The following is a 24,447-nucleotide window of genomic DNA, read 5'->3' on the forward strand; positions in this document are numbered from 1 at the left end:
TGAGCATTCCTGTGTCACCCATATGTTGCCCTTCCTGTTCCTTGTCCCAGCTCTTCCCATGGGATAGTTGGAGCTGGTTCTATTAGCTTGAGTGATTTTATTAGGTCTCTTCAAGTAGATGAACTCAAGACTGAACATCACACCCAGCCAGTATGTCTTAATAAGTCAAGCTCACTGCTTGAATCCATTTTTTTCTCCTCCACAGCCTTTATTTTCTGCATGCATGCTCAGAAAGATGGTAAACCTGGCGGGCTTCACTTACCAGAAAACGTTTTTTTTCTCTCCCACTGGGAGTTTGGCACTCAGTGTCACCCATTACGCCACCAAATCATTTCACCCCAGCTGTCTGTCTGCATATCGATCCTTTGATCTTAAGTAAACCCTGTAGTTAATCATAATTGCTCTGGAACATCTCATTCAAGTGACTGGATCTATGTCTTTGATGGCCTCCTGCTGTGTGTACCTGTCATGCCTCAGCACCTCTGCATCACCTGCTGATGGAGTCCATTGCAATAACCTGCTGTGGTGCTGAGAATGCTGTCAGCCCCATCCCACTCACTTGGGGCTCATCTAGGACACAGCATGAGGCCTCAGATGCAGGGCATTTGTAATGAATGTCCCTGTGAACTCCTCACTGTCCCTCACGCCAAGGCTGGGACATTAACCTCCATACCTCAGCCAGTCAGGCCTAATGGCTGTGGGCTGCTTGTCATGAAACCTGCTTTGGGCAGAAATGCAGATAAACATATCCAAGTTTCCCTTTTCATCCAGAGGCTCAAAGTAAAGAAGAGAGTAATGAGTCCAGGGGCTCAGTGAAGGACAGAGGACCAGGAGGTGAGCAGGGCAGGGGCTTCCCAGTGCAGCACCTGAGTGCACACCTGTGTGCAGGGAACAGGACAGGGCTGAGGGTGGCAGCCAGGGCCAACCAGAGCATCAGGGCAGCTGGTGTTAATAAGATCCAGCCAGAACATCAGTCCATGGATCAGGGTCAGGTCTGGTTATGGTAACCAGGGTTCCACAGTCAACTGATTGCCAGGCAGGTCTGTATTCCAAGGCAGGTGATGTGGGCTTGGTGAGCCTGGCCACAGCCTCTGGGCCTCTCGTTTGTCTTTCTCAGGTGCTGGGGGAGGCCTGGACGATGGAGGCCTCTGACAGCTGTGCTATGGTGTTCAGCTCCTAGCTCTTCATCCTTGAGTGAGCAGCCAGCCCTTGCTGTGCCCTGGCACTGACTGAGGAAAGCTGTTACTCTTTTTATCCTTTTCCCTCCTTCTCTCATTGTAAAACATATAGCTTAGGAATGAGAAGAGATCTGAGCAGTCAGACAATTTTAAAGCAGCAGTTGCAAAACAGAATGGTGCTCTGTTGCCTGCTTACCCGGAGTTAGACATGTGCTAATCTGAAAATATTTCTGAATCTTTCTGATAGGCAAGGCCAGCTGCGCGTTTGTTATGCACAAAGCTTAGTCATTCAAAAACTGTCAAACAAGGCTGTGGAGTTTCTGTGGGGCTTCTTAGGTTTCTCAGGAATGTGGTTGCTTCTTTCTATACTATTTTGATGATACAAATCCCATCTTGTTTAGATGTGATGAGAAGCCAACTATATTTGCTATAAATTTCTGTAAGATGCAGTATAACCAGATCTAGTATAACTTACGAAAATTTGTAAGTGCTGATGCTTCCCACCAACTTCAGTGGTTTTAGCACACTTACACAACTAAAGAGTAAGAAATATTTGGATATGCCTTAGGAGTGTAAACACATAAGTCTGTAATGGTAGTGCAGAAAAAGCTTTATAGAAAGTATAAATAAAATTTAAAAATGCATCTGGCCTCATACTCTCTTAGTCCTCTTCACTTGAAAGCAGAGCTGCATTCTTAGATGATAGCTTGGAGCCTGAAAGAAATAGGCCACAATAGGATTTTGTTCTGAGGGAAGGGTGTCAGTTGGGAATTTGTCCTCTTAGCTGTATTATAAATGAGCTGTATTCGTATGCTAGTAAAGTACCTCTAATGAACACAGGGCAAAAACTTTAAGGTTTGTTTTAAAACAATTGCAAGTGGATTTGTAGTACATTACTTATCTGAAAGTCAAGAACTGAGCTTGGGCCAACACGTTGTTCCCATACTCCGTTCTTATGATGTTATTTTACTCCAAGCTTAATTCCACACAGGTTAATGAATTGGAGTGCCTCAAAGGTAATTTTAGGTTAATGCACTGGAATTGAACTACATAGTATTGCATAGCCTTTGTGCAGCAGTCTGAATAGAAGCCAGTAAAGTGCTATAAAACTTGGTGCATCCCTCGAAGCTGTAAATTGACCAAGGTTAAAAGTGGGGTGGACAGCTTTTAAAAAGAGCTTCTGAGCACTTCTTTATTTAGCGTAGAAATCAAACTGTCACAGCCCTTTTTATGCTACTGAAACAACCACTTATACTTCCCTAAAGCCTTTATATGAGGATCTTGTCTTTTACAAAAGCCAATTTTGTTATTGCTACTTAGAAATACAGAAAACTGAGTTACAGCAAGGTACCGTGACCTCATTCCTATCTGTAGAATGTAATTTTAATTCTGGATTTAAATATTCTAAATTCAGGTGTTGCCATCCAGATCAGAAGTTGATAACCTGAATTCATCATGGAATCCAGCATTAGTTGCTCACCTCAAGCTGTCTCTTGGTTGCCCGATACTCTGCACTTCAGGCACACAGTGTCCTGTGTCCATGATACAGTTCTCAAGCTAGTCTTACTCCCTTGTTCTCTCACACACAGACAGCTGAAATGGAAGACAGGTAAAAAAGTGGAAAACAAGGACTTCCTGCATTTTTGCATTTCTTTTTTTGCCAGCCTGAATTGTACTTCTAGACAGGCTGAATATTCAACTCACACAGTACAGCCAAAGCTGAGCCGATCCCCAGCAGTCTCTTGAAAACAGAGAGAACATGCTCGGTACAAGTATGCCCTTCACAGTCTGTTCCCTGAGCCAGCTCATGTGGCCTGAATAACTCAAAGGCCTGCAGTTTCCGCATTTCAGCTGTATCTCAGCATTTTAGTGGCTAAAATGTTCTTAGGTATTTCAACTGAAGTTTGCAAAGAGTTTTGTAGGGAAAAAAATTATGCGGAAATGTGTTTGTGAATTTATAATAGGTTTGATTATTGATTTCTAACTGACCTGAATCTCTTTATGTTTCCCAAATCCATCTTAGCACTAAATTGGTTTGAGTAAAACCCTACTTTTACTAACCACTCCCCTCCCCATGCCTGTAATTCAAGTGTTACAAGCTTAGCTCCTTGTAGCCTCTTTGTGGATATAAGGTGTGAGGCAGGATGGAGGTGTAGATGGCAAGAGCAGCTGTTGGCAAGAGAGTGCAAACAGGCAGCAAAGTCCCTGTGCTCCTTCCAAGGATGCACACAGTCACTTTGAGTGATGCAGTGCTGTTGGATGGATATGTGTACAAGGGTTCAGACTAATGAGTGGTATATTAACATTTGATTAATTGTCACTGGTCATGATATAGCCAAGTACAGCATTAGAGGGGCAGTATGAACTCAAGGAACAGCAGCAGGAACAGTGCCTGCCCACTCCTTTTCCTGAGAGGGGGACACCGCTTGATTACCCAGTCTGAGACACGTTTTATTCCACCTGCAGATCCAGCCTACATGGGATCCTGAAACCTCTGCTATGATGCAGCTGTGCTGCATGCCCCACTTCTACAACAGAGAAACCTGCTCCCAAAGCAGGTTCATTAGTTCCCCACCTCCTCAGTTCAGGCATTCTTCCCATTTTATACAACAGAAGGATTAAACCATTTCTCTCTTGATTCTCAAACAGGAATTCAACAAAGTTTGAATTAAAAATGCAAAACCAAGTAAAAGTGCAGTAGCAGTATGAAATAAAATGGTTAGAAATGTCCAGAATGGGTTTAGATCAGATAATAGCCTGGGTTTTTTAGAGAAAATAATACTTGTATCTAATTGAAGTCCAAGGTACAGGTCTGTATTATGCAGTAAAAGGCTAATATGCAATTCTAGCCCAGACACTGGCTATGAACAGGTGTTTCAGCCCTAATATGAGTGTGTGCTATCCCTGGATGCTGTCAGTATGTGCACTGTGACCGTGTGCATGTGTGCCTGTAGGACCCACTGCCTGCATGGCCGGTGCCACTCATTCCCAGCTTGGTCCCAGCTCAGTCACAGCTTAGTCCCAGTCTCAGGATGGTCCAGGACCCTGCTTGGTCCTGATCCCAGCACTGGCCCAGTCCTAGCTCAGTCCCAGTCCCTGCTCGGTGCCAGCCGCTGTCCCAGTCCCTGCTTGGTCCCGGTGCCGGTGCCGGTGTCGGTGTCGATGCCGGTGTCGGTGTCGGTGCCGGTGCCGGTGTCGGTGCCGGTGTCGGTGCCGGTGTCGGTGCCGGTGCCGGTGCCGGTCCCGGTCTCGGTGCCGGTCCCGGTCTCGGTGCCGGCCCCGCTCGCCCTCAGGGGCGGGTCCCCGCTCCGCTCCCCGGCCGGGGCGCTGGCGCCCCCTGCCGGCCGGCCGTGTCGCGTGCAGGCGGTGCCGCCCGGGGTGTCCCCTGCCCAGCCCTGGCCTGGGTTCAGCCCCCGGAGCGGAGCCGACGCGTGTGGGACACGCGTGCCCTCGGCTCTAATTGCTCGGCATCTCCCGAGGTGCACGCAGTGCAAGGTGTGGGTGTCCGCTCGCCGTGGGGGCGCCCACCCGCTGCTGGCGGTGCCCGTCTGCCGGTGAGCGCTGCTGTGCGCGGGAGCCCAGGCTGCCCGCGGCTCGGCGTGCTGCGGGCCCGGGGCCGGGGCCGGGGCCGGGCCAGTGAGGTGAGACCGAGGGAGCCCAGGTGCTATGAGGAGCTGGCACTGCTGGGTAAAAGGAGATTGCATACAATCGGCTTACTCTCGCACTCCTTGCAGCCGCTGTGCCTCACCAAGGGGAAAAGCTGTTCAGGGTTTCATTCTAGTGCTCTGCAGAGTGCTGGGAATCCACGGCAGTCCAGTCACAGAACAAGGACACCTGCAGGTGTACACAGCAAGGTGCTGTGAAGATCAGATGTGGGGCCCAGGTGTGTTCCCTGCTGATGCTGAGCATTTTGCTGGCCTGGGCCCCTGTCCTCTGAGCCTCGGGCTCCCTATACCTGGAGACTTCAAAAAGGTGTTTTTAATATAGCACCTCCATCTGAAGTGGGGTTTGATCATATTTATCTAGCTCAAGAGCAGTGATATGAAGCTGACTTGCTTAGAAATGCCACATGAAAAAGACTCACATTTTTTTTATATATTTGCCTTAATTACTTTTCCTTTATTAACTTCTTTGACTGTATTGAAACACAGGAGACAGAGCATTTTGCAAATGGGAGTACATTTTTCATCATATTATTGCATTACACCATTATCTATAAAGTGTATCCTTCAAGTTATAACAAGCTTTAATTCCATTGAAGGCTCCCTAGGATTTCTGGATCACGAGAGACAAAAGCTGCGGCAATTTAGTCACAGGAGCCAGAAAATCAAATTACAGCCCCTTTTATACTCAGGTAGGGATATGCTCTTCCTCTGAGATAGCCCAGGCTGGAGTAAACATCTCTGCTATGCTGGAACTGGATGGATTGTACCTTTTAAGGACATTTCAAGCTTCAGTAACCATTCAGAGCCAACCTTGGTATCACTGTCCTTTCCTGCCCCTTTGACACAAAGGTCAGAGCCAAGAGTGTTTGGCAGTGGGAGGTGGGTTTTCCCTGCTCCTTGGGAGGCTGTGCTTTTCTTTGTGAGCTGTGAGAAACAAAAGTGACCAAGTACATAGAGAAAATGTTTGCTGCAGCTGAAGGTATCTGCTGCCTTCAGGACCTCTGGAAGCCAGGTGCTGGCTGATGGTTAGTATGAAGTCTGTCTGCTCACAGCACAGTGAAAGGACCTTGTTGCTCTGCACTGAACACAGCCGATGTTGCCACTCTCCCCTACTCTTTTGCTAATCTTCGAACTCGGCACATGTCACTCTCACTGCAGTCTGTAACTGGCCTGTTTCACTGATGGGTATGGGATGCAACACTCAGCTCAGCTGGAAACACAGAAATGTGGTGGTACTTGGAGCTTGATTTGAACTCTGCTGAAACATACCAGCTAGCTCTCTGGTACAGCAACATGGCCCAGCTCTGCTGCCTATCAGCATTACAACAGTCTCTGGTCTGGGGTGCCGTGAGTTGTTCGTACATGTACCTGGAGAATTTCAAAGCAAAACACTGTTACTACTCTTGGACTTCTGGATATAGCCTGAATGGAGTCCCATTGAGGCACTTTACTTCCTGCTGATTCTTGGCCCTAAAATCATTCTAGCTCTTTGGGATTTGGAAGTTTTAATAAAAATGACTCCATTGTGTTGGTTCTGGAGGGAAATGGGGCCCAAGAAAGCTGGTTAATATTCAAAAATCACCTTGATCTTGGTTAATATTCAAGGATCTTTTTAGCAAACTTCTGACCCCTGTTCTGCTCTCTGGACCTCCCAGGTGATGGTCTATTTTCAGAGAAGCTCTGCAGGCTGACTCCTTTTTCCCCTTCCTCCTTTTTTTAATGGTGAGCTTTGCAGCTCAGCATGTGTTATTCCTGCTGTGACAGCAAAAGCAATGTTGTTCTGCCTGCTGACATTTTGGTTAGAGCATACCAGTGAGGGTTAAAAGATAGGCCAAAGCAGCTGCCATTGTTCTCAGTGTTCTTGAGCAGGTTTAATGTTCTGCTTTAATTCTTATTTTCAATGAATGTATATAGTTTCTTCCTGCTCTTGGGCAATTGCTAGTATGACTAGAATTTGTCAGAGAGCGATAACTTACTTAACCTGAACAGCTTTAAAATTATTCTCCTGTCTTTCAGTATGCATTACTTCATTACATACCTGCTGTAGCACTAAAGCATGACAGGCATGTAATATGAGAGATGACAGAGTGAGAACACATTTAGAACTTTAGATCTCAGTCCATAAGGATGGCAAAGTGTTCATGCTCATGATTCAGTAGAGCGTTACAGCAAATTCTAGAATCAAACTTCATAAAACCACAAAACGGTTTGAGTTGGAAGGGATCTGAAATATCATCCAGTCTCGCCCCCTGCCATGGGCAGGGACACCTTCCACACCTTCCAGGGACGGGACAGCCACAGTTTTTCTGGGTAATCTGTGCCATGGCCTCCCCACCCTCACAATAAGAAACTTCTTTTGCCCTTACTAGAAAAAAATTGAATTCTCTCCACCAAAAATTCTGTATTAGTCATCTTGTGTGAGCAGGGCAGCCCTTCAGGGGACAGATCGAAGTATGGAGCTTCCAGGCTGCACCTAAGGAAGTGTGGCTGGCATTTACATCCAGTCCCACTGACTGGTGACTACATATGAGAAGAGAAGCTCTGGCACCTGGTGTTGGACACCGGATTAGTTATTATTGGGTCAGAGCCAACTTGTAGGAGGTGTGTGTGTGGAGGAGGAAGGGATGGGTTGAACCTCCCAGAAGTGGGGTGACATCATATCCCTCATGGCAGCCTCTGGAGCTCACATGGGGAAGCCCCGGAGTAGCTGTCAGTCACAAACAGCCTGGGAAAACTATAACACCCCACACCTCCTGGAGCCCCTCACCCAGCTCAGATTGGCAGGGACAGTGAGGACACTGCCCCTCACCCTGACCTGGAACCCCAGAGTAGACAGTGGGTCAGAGGCCCCACCTGGGGGGTTTTGCTATAGGGACCGGAGAATAAAACCAAGGGCATGTGTTTGCCTCATGTCATGGCCCTGCCACTGAATTTGAGAGCTGGTCTTCTACAAGCCTTTGGTGGTAGCTATATAATCTGTCTCTCCCTTTCTCCTTCTCTCTTCTTGATCCCTCTGCTTTTCTGTCTCTGCTCCTCTCTTGATGCTTGGGGTGATTTCGGGCTGGAGGGATTGGATCTGGATTTAAGCATTGTGGAATTCGTTGGATTTTGCCCTAAGTGTTGTTGGTTTACTAGATTTTGACTTAAGGGTTGTGGATTAATAATATATGTTGAATCAGTATTGTAGTGGAACATTTTTGTCTAGCTTGTGTAGTGTCCTTTGAAATTTTGGCCAAGTTCCCTTATTTACTCCCCTAAATTAATAAAGAAAGTCCGTGGGAACAAGCCCGTGGCTTATTTTCTTGACGCTCTCTTGAGGTATCAAAGAACCCTATATCTAAAGTAAAACTCATAGCCGATTCCATGAGCCGGCAGCTCCCGAGGCTGGAGTTTTACACCTGCCCCATGAGTGACACTGCCAGGAGGAAGGTGCTTGGAAGGCATTGGCTGTTGTAATTAATTCTTGAGCTTTATGTGAAAAAATGTAAGAAGTAATGAGCACTAGTTTGAAATAAAAGTCAACTTGTGTAAGTTCCAAGTTTTTGCAGCCAAATCATAGCATCATAGAATCAAGCAGGTTGGAAAACATCTCCGAGATCATGAAATCCAACCCTTGATCCAACAATGTATTAATTGCATCAGACAAATACAGATCAAGGTAAATTTCTCATTGAATCAGCTTCCAGAAAGGGTGCAGCCTTCTAAAAATACCCAAGCATGTCACCTCAGGTGACGCTGCTGCGACAGAGGGACGGTTCTGGTGGCTGATGAGCCGTCGGAGACGAGGTGAGCGGTGTCTCTGCAGAGCACACACCTGACACTGCTCCGCAGAAACGCGGGTGGGAGGCAGAGGCAGCTGCTCAAGGAGCCTCTGAAACACACACAGCACCACAACCCCGGTGCCGATTCCTTACGGCAAACTGGAAGGCACAGTTTGCAACTTAGTGCCGTCGCCGAATCCTTCTCAGAGCCCCTCAGTGGTGCCACCACCAGAGAGAGCCCTTCCTTCAGGGCTGTGACACACCTCTGTGAGGGTGACACAGCTGTGAGGAGACACAGCAGTGCAGGGGTGTCGGGGCTTAAGACGAGCAGCCACACGAGGGGCTCAGCAGTGCCTCCGGGGCCGGGCCCGGCGGGGAGGGGCTGCGCCCGGACACGGACAGGGCCGCGCGCGAACGCGACCCAGGGGCGCAGGCGCTGTGGGCACGGCCGTGCCCCGCAAGCCCCGCCCCCGCGGTGACGCCACTGCGCGCGCCCGGCCCCGCCCCTCGCGCGACGTCGCGCGGCCGGGCCGGGCGGTGGCGGCGCGCGGGGATGGAGCGGCCGCCGCTCGGCCGGTGAGTGACGGCACTCCGGGAGCGGGGCCGGGACGGGGCGGGGCGCACCCGGCTCCTCGGGACGGGGCGAGGGGACCCCGCCGGGCCTGGCTCTGGCTGCGCCCATCGCGGGAGCCTCCCCCGCCCTTAGATCCGGCGCTCGGCCGCGCTCTGCCGGCGCCGCCGTCCTGCGACCGGTCAGAGGGCAGGGCCCGGGGGGCGGGAGCGGCGGGGCCGCGCTGACCTGGCCTGGCCTGGCCTGGCCTGGCCTGGCCTATGCGGAGGCACTGCCGACCCGGCGGCGACGAGCGGCCCCCTGGCACCTTCCGCCATCCCCGCGGCCTGCGGGATCCCCCGGCCCCGCGCGCGTGTGGCCAGTGCTGTGCATTCGGGAGGCGCCGCCGCGACGCCCGCGCTGGTTTGGCGGTGGCTGAGGCGTTTGTTCGCTTCACCGATTCCTGCCCGCCTTGGCTGTCTTTGATGAGATCGTTAAGACACGGATTATTTCATGGTGAGCTCAGATTTTGCCAGTTTAAAAGCAAGTTGTCGGGAACAGGCCCCTAAAGTAAAGAACTTAAGATGTAAAGCAGCAGCTTCAGAGCTTTCCAAGTACCGTAAGTCAGAGACTTGGAGTTGACAGTATGTGTGTGACCTGTGTGTGCAGCTGCTGCCACCAGTGGTACAGAAGCACCTGATGTATGAAGCTTGTATGGCGGGTGGAGGCATTGTTTTCACAGCAAGACTCTATCAGGAAGTGTACTTAAGGAGGCTTATTGGTGGGCAGAAGGTGTAAAGGTGTGAACTGAAGGTATAAAGATTTAAGTGGAAGCCTAGAGGAGGAGGAGGGTAATTAACTTCCATCAGAAGGTAACTAGCATCAGAAACAATTTCCATCATCCACAAACCTTAAAATCATGTGTTTCTGCGAGGTGGAAGTCCCTAGTAACAATCCAGGCTATAGATGTGGCCACTGAAGTAGTGATACCTTGACCTGAACCAGTGCCACAGGGTTCTCCTGATCCTGGGGAGCAAGCACTGCTGTCCCTGCTGCTCACTGCCAGTCCTGTCTTACACAAGGTTAACACATGGCAGGTGACTCCACGTTTGGTCACAGGATGATCCTCCTCCTAGGGTAGGTTCTTTGTCCATCTGGAAGTGTCTGGAGGCAAGGAAAGCCCAGTGTACTCACCAGGAAGACTGTTCCTGTCTTGGTGCTGGGGGACTCTCCCCTTTCTTGTCTGGGGACAGTGGGGTTCTCCAGCTTGCAGGACTTGTGCTGCTCAGCAGTTCACAACCTCACAGGGTTCCTTCATCAAATGGACAAGTTTATTGGAGCTTTGTATCCACTGTGTCCAGTTCAGCTGCTGGATAAACCCACCTAGCCAATCTGGAAGATCCAAAATATGGAAGCAAACTGGAGATGGAGGAAGATCTGCTTTGTGGGCATTTTGCATTAGAAAGAAATTGAAACTTCAGGTACTATAAAGTTTGGGAGTTCCCCCCGTCCATCTACCACATAAAAGTTGCTGAGGTTTTTTTTTTAAGCAGTTCTATTGTCATGGTCTGGGCTAAAATTCCTAAACTTAAAGCCCGCATCTAACTCAGATACAGAAGAGAAATCATTGGAGGACTACAGGTTTTGTTTCTGTGTGTTTAGAGAGGTGCTTTCTGTAGGAAATGGGTTGTATCTAGCAAGGCAGCTCCTCTTCTGCTTCGAGGATTGGCCTGTACCTGGCTGGGGCTGCGCTGCAGGCAGGCAAACCTCTTGTTAGTGTCTTGTCTCGTCTTTCAGAGAATTATTTGTGAACCATTCAAAAACAGATGGTTTGATAACATCTTGGGCTGGGTTTCTAGGAATTTTTGCTTAGAGCTCTGGGGGAGGAGTCTCTTCTCTCTGCTGGGGAGTGCAGTTCCCTGGTGTGGTGTGTTCTCAGTCAGTTCCGTAGCTGTCGCCTGCTGGTAGGAGCTGGGCTTTGAGACCTGGATTCACCAAGTGTAAGCTGTTGCTGAGATGAGCTGGCTGAGTGACTGCCCCTTTACAGCCCCCGAGTCTCCTCACCTCTGAAACATGGCAAGTGGTTCTCCCTCTGCTTGATGAGAGCTGGTTGCTGTGGGGAAGGTTGTGTGCTCTCCATGAGGGTCGGAGCTCACAGGGACTCGTGTAACCTCTCTGGGGCGGAATCTCAACAGTGAGACTTGTTAAAGTGGTTTGTAGGCAACAAGCCTTGAGTGGCCAAGGTGACATCCAGAGATCCTTTCCACCCTCAGCAGGTCTGTGAACTCAGCACAATGTTTCCTAATGGATAAACAGGCATCTTTGTGAAAAGCAAAGATGGGTGATGAATTGGAATGTGAAGGTGGTGTCTGCACTACTAGAAACTGAGTATTCTGCTATGTTTGAATACTTAAAATTCTTAACCCCCCTAAACAGTCGAAATCCCGGATATTGTCACAACACAGTGAGCTGATTCTTTAAGTCTGAATTTAAGCTCCAAATTCTTAAAATTGTTCTTCCAGCCGAGCATGTTAAGGAAAAAGGAAAGAAGGAAACAAGCAATTGTGTGGAGTTAAATGTCTTTTTTGCAAAATGAAATGTCTTCATACTTTCAGAAGCATTTAATGACAATGCAGATCTAGTTGACCTTTTTTATTTATAAAGAAGAATCCTACTGTTGTATCAAAAGTAAAAAAACAGTTGTATCACAATAACATTGATCAGCTCTAATTTGGAAGCTAGGTCGGACATACCATGTGAAATGCAAACAGAGACTAGAAGGTCTCTACTCCAAAAGAGTTTACATTTTATTAACTTAAATCCAAAGCAGAGAAGTTCAGAAGTTTACCATCACTCCTGAACATTTATGCTGTGCAGGAACTCCCCAGGTATGTACCTTCTGTACTTGCTGCGTTGGGGCTTCCATCATAACTGTGTGAGTTCTCGTTTTGGACAGCAGCTTAGTTCTTTACTCTAAGACTGGTCACACAACCAGTCTTGTGTGAAAATATGTGGTGAACATCAAGGCATTTGGTGAGCTGTGAAGGTTTGTCTGAAACAAGGCACTCCCTGTTGTGGTGTAGCGTTGCATACTGTGATATGATCAAATATTATTTAAATGCTTAGACAGTTTTGGTGCTTGAGTTAATTTATTATGTTAAAATACTTGGAATATGAGGTAACTTCAGAGACTGCTTCTGATTTTAAACGCATCAAAGCTAGCAGAAACAGTATTTCAAATTAGTTAATTATTTTCTCTGAAGGGGACTGAATCTGTGTGCTATTTTGTTGTTTATCAGGTATTAATGATGTTTCTTACTACGCTTGTTAATTTTGGCAGGTCTTTCTCCTCTACAAAGAAGCTTTGTTGCCAAGATTTACTCTGAAAATGACCTACAGTACTGACTGCAGATGTCTGCAAATGTAGAAGCTAATAAATTGTGTCTCCTCCTCTCCCCAACTTTCCTGTTTCCTGTGGAATTTACACTTCTAAACTTTTTTAAAGTTAGACCTCTGTTGAAGACATTTGGATTACAACTGTGAGCATATCTATGCAAAGAGATGAGCTACATTGAGCAATTTTGAGGTATGTATGGCTGCTATAACTTAGAATACATGGGAAGAAAGGCCATCTGATTAGGGCAAAGGGGGCTCTAGGTGTACATTTTCTAGATTCAGGTTGGTGTGCACCCTTATGCATGGTTTTAGCAATAGAATATACATATGCACAGCAAGGCTGTAGGAGCACATCAGTACCCAGCTGGCATTGTATGGAGAGTGACCTTGTTTGAACCTGCTGTGGGAGTGTTCAAAAGATTCTCTTGAGAAAAGCTTGGTTGTAAGACCTGAGCCTTTACTGCTCACCCATTCAGTTCCTAAGTCCTACCAGGGTCTGCAGACATTTTCTCCTTCAAAACGTGTGACTGACATTTAGTAGCCATTGAAATGCACTGGGAGATCACAGTGGTTGCTCTGTTTAGTTAGATAAAGTGCTCACATAAAGTTACAATGTACTTGCATCCAATTGGGAAGTATCTGGAATGAAGATTAAGAAAGAAGGACGTTTTGCTTACCTTCCTGGGCACAGTTGCTAGCACAGTGCTATCTGCTGACAGAAAGCAGCAGTCTCACAGGACAGTGTGTCTGTGATGTACAAGAGCAGAGCTGGGTGGGCTTTGCCTTGTCACTGTGCAGGTTTGTCCCACACAGGTAACAGAAGATGGTTGGCTGTTTGAGAAGCGCAGAAAGTCACCAGGCTGCGCGGCTGTATTTTACCTGGAGGCTTTTGTCTGTCTTTACATATCGAATTCTAAACCTGGAATGAGGAAGTTGGCTAACTTCCTCTGAATGAGTTTAGGAGAGGCCAGTGTGCACTGATAATGTCTGTTCCTGTAAGGTACTTGGACATGATTATCTCTCCCATGATGTAGATGCCAACAGTCCAGGGCAGTGGTGGTCTGGTCAGTAATGGTGGGTTACAGTGAAAGGTAACCAAACGCGCATTCATTCTGGCTTCCAGAAGAGACATTATTCGTTAGTGGGCTTTGTTTAAAAAGGAAAATTATTGTGCTGAAAGTAGCTACGTGACTGAATCATTCAGCATGCTACATTGCTGTATAGGATGTATTTAGCAGAAAGCACACTTTTCTAAGCTTTGTTGATAAAAGCTCCAGTGACTCAGGCTGAGACGATACTGGAAGGGATGCAGATCCGACTTACCTCCTTGTCTGGTTTAAAACATCCTGATGGTGTTGTTCCTGTAACAGGAAGGCAGAATGGGCTGTGATTGGCAGTGAAGTGCTGCGGTTGGGAAGGGAATCGATCCTTACCTGTGCTGAAGGAATTTCTCCATCATTCCCCTGCAAGCAGAGCTGGAGCCAAGGGCTGGCAGTTTAATGAGATTCTCTGTTATGAATGGGCAAAACTTGGTGCAGCACACTTTAAATGTGTTTCTCAGTGTACCTGGGCAGTATTATTTGGCTGTGGCAGTGTGCTAAAATAGCACTGGGGAGAGAAGTGGTTTTGTTTCCTGTGAGCTGCTTTCGTGGAAACTGTAGAAACACACCAGGACTGGTTTGCTGAGCTGCCCGTTGCCACCTTAGTGGTCCTTTACACGGTGTACCAAGGACATGGATTGTGTAACCCCTTTTGGCGCATTTTTTTACTTGTACATGAATAAGTTACGATCTCTGCAATCCCATCAATTAAAATTGGTGCACATTTCCCAAAAAAAGCTGCTCTTCTGTTAAAATAGAGCAATCCCTGCAGCATCTCTGAAAACCTGTAAGAATGCATAGATTCAGTGTCTCCCTGAGTGTATATCCCATGCAGAGTATTAATCTTTATTTCCTTAACTGTAAGAGGAGGTTCACCTACCTTTGTAAAACATTCAGTTTCATGAAAAACATAAGTGTTACAGTTTCATTATTCAAACTCATATAACTGAAAGTGAATACTAATGTATGAAGTGACAAAGAATTTGAGTGTAAGATAAAGTTTTCTTTTGATATAAAGAAATGGTCCGAAAGGTGAAATTGTGTACGTTAGAGAATATTGCCTTAAAACTACCCTACAGGGTGTCTGAAAACTTAAAAGAACATTAAAGGAAAAAAAAAGGCAACAAAAGCAGTGTTGAGATGGATGGTAGTGCCATTGATTCAGCTGGCGTGATGGGTTATGACAGGAAGTTTGCAGGTGTCTATGTACAGTTTCTTCAGAGATAAGTTTGGCAAATTTCAGTATTGTTTGAGCCTATGTGAGCTATCCTTAACAAGTCCCACAGTGGCCTTTGTCCTGAAGTTGTTGGCTGTTATTTTCCTGGAAGCCAGTTACCATGGTGATTATCCTGATAGCAAATAAATGTGTTTTTCATGATCCCAAGTTATACTAGTTTGGAGCAAAAGGACTATGGCCTTTTCTGGGATTGCTGGAAATGCTGCACCCATAGCACTCCATATTTGTAAATCACTGCCTGCTGAGCAAGTGGCTCATGCTTTAGCAGGTCACAATTGTAAGGGGTAGCGTCACTTGTCTGTGAGGAGCAGCGAGTATCCTTGGCATGTTCCTGAGGCCGAATAGTGCTTAAAATGGGAGAAATTAACAAAGAGCAACTTTGGGTCAGAATCTGTTATGACTGGACTTATCTCATTCAGGCCAGTGATGGCTGACTGACTAGTAAGGCAAAAGTTTTGTTGGTGGGAGCCAAGCCCTCCAAGGTATGTGGTGCTGTGGTCCTTCCCTCTGTTGGCTTTCAGCTGGGGTAGCCTCTAGCTCTCTCAGATATTGATTTACATTAAAATGCTTTAAATACATCAAATCTTTGGGGAAGATGTACAGGATACGTAAGCCTTACCATAACAGAAGAACTTGGCGAGTTCACACTGAATACCTGTGACAAGTTTGACTGCTTGGGCTGCAGAGCACCTTAAGGTACTGTTTAACCTCTTCCTTGATAGCCTGATAATGGGGCCAGGTGCACTGTGAGGAATTTTGCAAGATGAGAAGTGATAGATCTCATGATTGTGCTGCTGTTCAGAGGCACCTGGATAGGCTTGAGAAATAGGCAGGCAGAAACCTCATGAAGTTCAACAAAGAGAAACACGAAGCCCTGCACCTAGGGAAGACCAGCCCGGTGTAGCAGGTGGCATAACCACCCATGTACCCATGCTGGGGGCCCAGTCAGCTGCAAAGTTGCTCTGCAGCAAGTGACCGGGGAGTTCTAGGGGGCAACAAGTTGGGCAATGGCTCTGTAAGGAAGCATTAACTTGGGTCTTGGTTTTGGCTCTGGTTATAAGCTTGCACCTTCTCAGTGGTCGGTAAATTTCAGCCTTATTTCAAACAAATATACTCCCCTTTTGTGCTGCTTTGGGTAAAGATTTTGTCGAGCATTTCATGTGGATTCTACCATGAATGTGGGAGGAAGCATTCTGATTTTGGCTTAGGTTTTAAATGCATGACTACTTGATTCCCATTGGCAAGCAAATCATCAAGCCCAATTTCTTTATACCAAATTACTGTCTCTGTGCAGCTGGATGTGGAGGTGGATATTGAAGAGCAGCATGTTTGTGAGTGTGGCTCTTTAGCTGTGCTGTGTTTGTGCAATTTGCGTGTATTCTCTAAAAACACATTATTAAATCTAACAGAAGAAAAGGACCATAGATGGGCATCAGTATTTTTATTGCAGAAGTCCAAAAAGTGAAAAAAGTAGGGAATTCACAGCTCCGTATGGTAGCAGTTGATAGACAGCTAACGTGGCTCCTGTTCCAAATGGTGTTGCTCTGTGGGGATGGGGACTTGTGGCTGTGTCTGTCTCCTTCCCTGGCACTTGAGAAGAGCCCCAACAGTGTGTCTTTGTGCCTCAGGAGGGGTGTGTGTGTGCCTCAGGAGGGGTGTGTGAGTGTGCCTCAGGAGGGGTGTGTGAGTGTGCCTCAGGAGGGGTGTGTGAGTGTGCCTCAGGAGGGGTGTGTGATCTTTTGAAGAGCAGGATGAAGCTGTTCTTGTGAATTACAAAAGCAGTTTGGAAGTAGTAGGGCAGCATAAGCTGTTAGTGAGGGCTGTTAACTTCTGGTCAGAATTTCTGTCCTACCTGATTTGTGTCACGTTTTAAGCAATACCGGTGCAAAGAGCTGTCAGGTTCTGCAGCCTGCAGGCAGACTTTTGCAATGACAGTGGTCTTCAGACCATGGAGCTTTTCAGGTATCATTCTCAACAACATGGAGGAAACCATCACACAGGAGATATGTGGTGCTTCCTTAGAGTCTGAGATTTAATGGCAGCAGAGAGAGGCTAAGGTGCACTGTGTAGGGCAGACCTGTTAGAGGTCTGGGTTGCAGTGTGGGGATGGTTATCAGTGGGTTGGATTTTAGTAGACTTTTCCCCATTTTGGGACCAGGTATGGTATGTGTTAGTTTTTGAAAACTGTAACTCATCTGATGCCAAGTGTTGGTGGAAGGCTTTTATATGCCAGTACGCAGAGTACTGAATCAGTGGGAATGGCATTGTGATTTTGCTGAGCCAAGTGAAAACTTCATTTGATCTGTCCTGTACTGTCAGTGGGTTGAGTCAACACTTCTCAAAGATCAGAGAATTAATGCTGGGTTTGAGTCATCAGGGGGAGTATTTTACCACTCTATGCCAGGTTAGTTTTGCTTTCTTCTTTCACGAGTCATTGTAAATATGATACTTTCCAAAATTCAGGGCTAAAAGCACATGTTAAAAACGCACATAGTGTGGGTTGGTGGTAGATGATATCTTTCTTTACAAGCCTGCTAATTTAGCTTGCTCTAACCTGCTTACAACTCCAAGCCTGGAATAAACCTTTCTTTTAAAACTAGAGGTGCTAAATATTGTCAGCTTCAATGCTGGCATTGTCAAAGATGGATCTGCTAGGAGTTAAAATGAGAGGTCATCTCTTCTTTTTTTGTGTGACTAGCATGCTTAGAAGTCTCTCTATAATGCCAGAAATAGCTATAGTGTAACCTTTTGTCTTCTGTTGGAAGTGGAAAGAAAGTACCGGTATTTCCACTTTGTAGTTCACTTATTCCTGACTTCTGAGTCAGCTTTGACACACTGAAAGTGGCAGTATCTCTTTTCAGACAGGCAATGAGGAGATAAGAGCAGCTTTGATCTCCCTCTCCTGCCCCTTCCTCTCCTGAAAAGATCCTGCCAAAATGCTTGCCATGGCCTAGTAATGTTGTGTTTTTCCAGAGACTGAGGAATCAGATCCAAATAATGGAAATGTTGATAGAAAAGTCGATAGTAGGAGTGCGACTGACCACAGAAACATTTGAGATGCTTCAAAGAATTGAGTGCATTCTAGTGAAAGATTTATTTAAAGAGGGGAAGCTAAAAGAAACTGAATTGCTTCATTTCACCTTTGCATGTGTAGAATCCATTTGAGATTTGAAGGTAGGCTTTTACTGTTGCTCTGCTACTCTGGAGAGGCTCAGTATAGACTCCTACCTGTGACATGAATACCTCAAAAGCTTATCTTAACCATGTTAGTGACACAGTGGCTTCTGCTACAACATTCTGCTGCTGCTGTAGGTCTCTGCAGTAGTGAAAATTGATAAAGCAGCTTAAAAAAATGGTTTCTTCCAACAATGAACTGGGGTTAGTTTTGACGAACAGGTCTCAGTGCTTCAAGCTGCATTTTAAATGAGACAGACACTTAGGAGTGTATATTGCTTTTGCAGTTTTTCCCTGTCATGGTCCACAGAAGCCTGGAGCTTTCCCCAGCTCTGAGTAGAGAGCGGAGCAGATTGTGCTGATGATCACGTTTTCTCTCTGCTCCCTACGCAGTTTTCCAAAGCATCACGGATATTCACTCGTCTTCACACTCTGGTCATCCTCTGGTCTGTGGGGCTCTGAGCTGCAGTGAGTGTGCCCCCAGCACGGGAATGGGCCCAGCCACTGCTGCCTCTCTGGGCTGTGCACCTGGGACTGATGTCTGTGTCACTGTTTTCCCTGCTCGAGTCCTTGGTAATCTCACTGCAATTGTTTGACTTTACTGCATGCTGGAATGTAGAGAGTTAAGTCACGTTATTAAAATCCCCACAACTAATACGCAGATCTTCACTGTTTGTCTGCTGAGCTGGGAGCTCTTCTCCTCATATTTTAAGTACATTCATGCATCTAAGGAAAAATTACTTTTTGCTGATGCTAATGTTGACCAGGATTGCAAAAGAGAGATACTGGTTTATTTGTTCTTTATTAACAAGGCTGTTTTCTTTGTGAAAGACCTTATGTTTTGAGTATTTGCTTAATACTTCTTCACTCTTGTCCTCTAGGGAAGGTAGTTTCTCTGTTTACAAAATGCAGTATTTGAATCGTGAAAGTGAAATCACTTGTGTTTTGATGAGTCCTTGCAGAAGCTCCTGTGAGTTCCTGTTTCTGCAGCTGTTGGGGCCATAGCTTCAGACAGGTGGTTTTTGATAACACCATTTTGGAGTAATTGTGCCCTGTCACTGTGTCGTGGTTTGATTGTGCCCTCCAGTGAAGCCCTGAATTCAGAGCATGCACTTGCCTGGTTTGTAGAACATGAGGGCAACTTTTTTCTCTTTCACAGAAAGCAGAGATGTCCCTGAGGAAATGCTGCTGTTTGGCTTTGCTTCAATTAGGTTTTGAAGAAGAATAGGTGAGGATGTGGCTTTTCTGATGAAACAGGCCACTAAACTAAGTGGAAGTGTCATCTGTCAGCCCTCCCTTAGCAGACAACACAGTTGTGAATTGCAAGTTTCCTCTTGAGTCTAGTAAAGCAGACTGTCTTTGTGAGAATTCTTTGTATATATCCATATTCCATCCAATTTGTTTTTCTTCTAAAATCGCTGCAGGCTGCATTTTTAGTGTTGTCTCTGAATTTGTAAGTGCACTCACAAAAAAATTTCTAGAAAATGTGTATGATGTATGCAATTGCGAATGTCCACAAATCAGAAGGGTCCAGTTAAATCCTTCTTTAGCATTCATTTAGCTTTCTTGAAGTAGTGGTTTTGTTAAGCTGACGGATGAGAGCCTATATGTAGACTTTTCCAGAAAAGAATATTTTTCAAGTGGTTTTGGTAGGTTCCGGTTACAGTGCTGTACACTGTTCATAAACAATTCCGAAGGCAGCAACAGTGAGAGATCATAAAGGTATACTATGAACCTTATAAGGGTAAATTTTAAGTTTGGTTCTCTGCTCTGAAAGTCTCACAACTTTAAGGCAGTTTCTTGATGTTTCTTTTGTGTTTTTTTTTCACCGGAAAACTAGGGAGGTAATTGAGTATAATGTAGGAGCATTCCAAGGGTGAATTTATAGACTGCTCACCTATTATGGTAATATAAACCTAGAAATACTTGATGTAGCTAAGAATTTCATCAAGGGTGAAGCTCTGCTGAGCTGTGGAACCAGCAGTGTTGCCCCACTCCATGGAATACCAGCTCTAGACGCAGCAGTGCAGTCAGGAAAGGCATCTGATAAATGAACAGATCACATGCTGTAGAAATGCAGCTGAAATGTTTTGCTTTGGTTTCCATGTGGTGTTTCCAGCATATAGCAAACTCAGAATGATTATATATTGGTGCCTCTGTGTAGTTATTAATTTTGAAGTCTTGACTTCTACTTTATAGCTTTGATTCAGACAACCCACGGAGTTACTGAATGTTCAGAGAGGGGTGGAAAAAATGTCCGTGGCAATTGGTCGTACTGCAAAGCACCAGAACCATTTCTGAAAGCCAGTTACTCTGAGTTACTATAATTCAAATAAATGCGGAAAATTGCCTTATCTTGGATGATGATGTCATTGGCCCTTAGATGTGAACTTCTGACTTTGTAGAAGAACCACTGGTCTTTATTTTACATTGACAGCAATGAGTGAGTAATACTTTGACAGGAGAACAGTAATTTAGAGGTTGTCCATGGATGGTATTGAAAGTGCTTGATTCTGATATGGGTGTGCTCAGGAAAATGTTTCTTAAAAAAGAAATTGGAAGGAGAAGGGGATCTGTCTCTCACTAAGACAGTGTTTGGTATCTGCTCATCTGTGACCTGAATGCAGTTTTCTTGTACTACAGCATTAATATTTGAGCTTTCAGGAACATAAACTATGTTCATAGTTCTGCTGGTCAGCAGTATTAAATATAAAGTTATGGGAAGGAACTGTTTCAACAGGATGTGGATCTGAGAGGAGGCTGGTGTTGAAAGGTCACGTTCTGGTATGTCTGAGCATGCTGCCCTTGCAGTGTGAGCACTTATGGATATGGCAATAGAAATGGTGAGCACATTTAGGTGTGCCAAAGCATAAAAATCTTCTGCTGATGAGCAGTTTGAAATGGCCATTTGTTAATTTATATGGGAAGGCATGGGAAAAGGTGACTCTCCCTCCCCATCTCTGCTTCAGGGAGGAAGAGGAGAATTCTTAATGCCTTTTTAGTGACCTCAGGGATCTGCTTCCACTCCTTTTTCCTTGTAACATACTCACCCCTGACAAATGAGTGCCTGGACTGTATAAAGCTATCTTAGACTTGTGAGGATTCTAGGAGACACATCTCATTGTTTTGCATTGGCTCAGATATAGTGCCTTTTTTTTCCCTGAATATCTTAAAAATCGTGTAATTCATACCTGAACACAGTGCCAGCCTTTTCCTTTAACAACTCTTTCAGCCATAGTCTCTTTCTGGTCTTGGTCTGGGGAGGGGCTTTGTATATCTGTATATCTTGTGTTCCTGGTTTTTCTTTTGGACTTCAGTTGAATTCCAGAAAATCTTTTCTTCAGTGAATTTTGGAGGAGGAAGGTGAGGAAGAATTATGTATGTAAAACTACAGGTACCCTTTCCATTAAAAAAATAGTATTGTTTTCTGGTCTTTTCTCCCCCCTGTATTCCGCCATTCACCTGTGGTCTTTGCTTTTAATTATTTCTTTTATGTTTTCTTCCATTCTCACCCCAGTTTTCTGTTCAGACTTTTTCAAAATTGTTCTATTATAATAGCTAAAAATGCATGTTTTTTCCAGGGTTTGGGTAGTCATGCCACTATCCAATTGTTTTCTTGAGTCAAATTATTTACTCTGTTACTGTTGTCTTCCTCTTTGAATGTGTTCCAGACCACAGCCCCCTTGAATTTCACACTCATTCCAGTTTCACACAAGTTCTTCTTTCTGACAGTATTATCTGTGAAGACCCAGAGCTCTCTCTCCTTATTTGCTCTGCTACTTGTCACTGCTGAACAATGGTGCTTAAAATATCTTAATCCTCCTGTGGATATAAGGCACTTGCTAGGATTCCCAATTCCTATAGTAGGTGATTTTCCAGTGTTTGACTGTTGCCCCTTTAGTCTGTCTGCTGAACTGTTTGCCTAGATACAGAATCCATTTTGGGATGAGTTTCTGAAAATAAACTGGGATTTCGCAAAGCCGGGCCATTTCTTAGTAAAAGTCACTCCTATCCTGAAGCAACTGACAAATACTTTTATTTTACCAAATAGGGGGAGGTCCCTGCTAACTGCAATGTCAACTCTGTGATGAGCTGTTAAATTGATCTGTTTATGGAATAAAAGAAATGTGAGGACTCCTTAGGTAATTGTACTTCAGCATAAATGTTAAGGGTTGAAGGTGTGCAAGTACAGCATAAATAATAGATATTTGAAATCTTCTATGAAAAGGCAGAATCTTTTCTGTTTCCTTTCCTTGGAAAATAATTTTTCTTCCCCATTTCTTCAGTTCTCTACTGTTTGTATCTGTAACAAGTACTTCAGCTGCAGATAAGTCAGTGCTGAAGTGGGTTTTAGTAGTAGCTTCGGAGTTCATTTTGTTTACAAAGAACTGTGGTTTTGAAGGAAATTAATTAAACCAATGAATTTAGAGTAAACTTTCACTTCAAAAAAGTCTAACTAAAATCTAATGGGCCAGAGTCTTTTCAGACTGATACTCATCAAATTTTTTTAAATTTTCATGTTACAAAATATTGGAAAGAATTGGAAAAAAAAATAAAGCTAAGACGGTGTGTACACTTTGTAAGTACCAGGAAGTGAAGGAATTCTGATTAGCCCAGTGCAGTAGTTTTTCAAAGTTCAGAAAAAAATGGAGCTTCTGACAGAAAATGGGTGGTTTGGTGGTGTGTCAGCAAGGACTGTGATTTGCAGGGGGGAGAGTGCCGCAGCCCGGTGAAAGGAGAGGCAACGACAGCACGAAGGGTTCTTGCTCTGTTGTAGGTGTTTATTAACGCATCCTGCAAACGTCCGTGCCATCAGGCAAGAGTCCTTTTAGCATTTTTCACACATTGCACGCCATTTCCTGTACTCCTCCTGCTTCCTTCGTTTGTCCTCCGCAGGAGAGTACAGGTACTTTTGGTGCCTATACCTCTTGGGGCCCACCTGTGGACACTCTGGGACCTGGACTCTGCACTATGGCAGCTGTGGACTAATTTGAGCCAAAAGACCTGTTGACCTGCAGGTCCTGTAGTGTCATAGGGTGTATCTCTATATCTCTGAAGATCTTGCTGACAGAAGCTCTTACAGTTCTTGTAAATAAAAAATGACATTAAAACTAGAAAAAGACAAATAGAGTGGTTCTGAAGTTCTGTTAGCGGCACCTCATGTGTGACCAATACTTCACATACTGTGCTTAGTTTCCCACTCATGCTAGTATAGAAATGAAATTTCTTCTATGTCAAAATCTTTTTCAAAAATGCATTTCATTCATTTTTTCTAAGTTCTTAATATTTGCTGTCATCACTTTTTCCATATTCTAGCATCCCAATTCAGTAGTTCTGAGTAACCTTTTCTTTCTCTCTTACTGTCTTGGAGGTGGAAATCTGGCATGTAATAAAATAGTCAAAATACCCCAGTCATGCAGAGTTCTTGTAGTGTTCTTCTGAAGGATAGTGTATTCTGAATCTTGTGTCCCTGTTTTCAAGAACTGGTTGAATAACTAATCACCTTTGGAAAATCTGGGTTATCTGGCTGTGTTTCAGAATAGTCTGTGAGTCTGGATAGGGAAATGCAGTCAGTCTGTCTGCTGTCAGCTGCCCTCCTGTCATCTCCTGGCAAGCATCTGCCCTTATCTTGGGCTGGTCACAGCAAGGTTAAACAGACCTTGGAATTCACACTGGAATGCTCTGTTCCCTCTTGAGTGTCCTCGGGTGTGGAGGCTGTGCCCGGGTGGGATTCACACCTTGGAGCCCTGTGTGTGAGGGTCACGGCGCAGGTGGACTGGGTGTGTGGGCCCTGCCATGCCCAGGGCAGGGGGCAGGGGTGGGCTGGGGGACAGGGGCTGCCCTGGGAGATGAGCTGTGGCCGGTGCAGGTGTGTCCGAGTGCTCACAGCTCTCACCTCCTGTGAGGTAAACTCCAGGTAAACAAGAGCCAGCTGACTGACCTGTGCTTGGAGCATTTGAATGACGAAATAGGAGGAGAAAATAAAATCTTTGTGCAGAGACTGACCTTGCAGGCTGAAGTCCTGACATCTCCCTGCGCTTTCAGCACGTGGTAGTGGCCATGAGCCTCAAGAGAAAATGTTCCTTCACAAGAACTTCTTGATTAACTCTGTAAGATTCAGTTTTAACTTCAGTTATATTTGTATCCCTTCAGTGATTTGAAGGAGTTTAAAATGGTCCAACTTCCAGGGGCACTTGCATTTCAATGGAAAAAATAATAATTTTTTTTTTAAAAAGTAGAAGTTGGAATCATACTCACTTTGTTGTTTGTGTACATATTTCCTTCCATTTCCAGAATTATATCTCATACTCAATTTCTTTTGCAGTTCTGTTCAGTGGAGGGACTGTTGTGGATCAGCCATGCTAAAGGGCAAGTAATGGAGGCAA

The 24,447-nt window shown here is 45.4% G+C and overlaps 1 protein-coding gene across 7 annotated transcripts in view; it reads left to right on the top strand.

The window, feature by feature from the left end:
- The window catches only part of TMCC1 (transmembrane and coiled-coil domain family 1), a 114,188-nt gene that overhangs the window by 24,973 nt on the left and 64,768 nt on the right, over positions 1–24,447 (top strand). For 4 of the 7 annotated variants that reach the window (XM_050312717.1, XM_050312723.1, XM_050312715.1 and 1 more), the window contains exons 3-4: positions 12,495–12,740; positions 24,387–24,443. Coding sequence is in view for 1 of the 7 variants with exons in the window: in XM_050312723.1 (XP_050168680.1) it covers positions 24,438–24,443 (6 nt within the window). In the remaining 6 variants the exon portion in view is untranslated. Of the gene's footprint in view, positions 1–9,106; positions 9,181–9,464; positions 9,671–12,058; positions 12,741–24,386; positions 24,444–24,447 lie in introns of those variants that run through there. The other 3 variants (XM_050312719.1, XM_050312716.1, XM_050312718.1) reach the window with 3 other exon arrangements.

This window comes from Myiozetetes cayanensis, unplaced genomic scaffold (assembly GCF_022539395.1).
Source record: "Myiozetetes cayanensis isolate MyiCay16 unplaced genomic scaffold, myiCay2020 scf18, whole genome shotgun sequence".
NCBI lineage: Eukaryota > Metazoa > Chordata > Aves > Passeriformes > Tyrannidae > Myiozetetes > Myiozetetes cayanensis.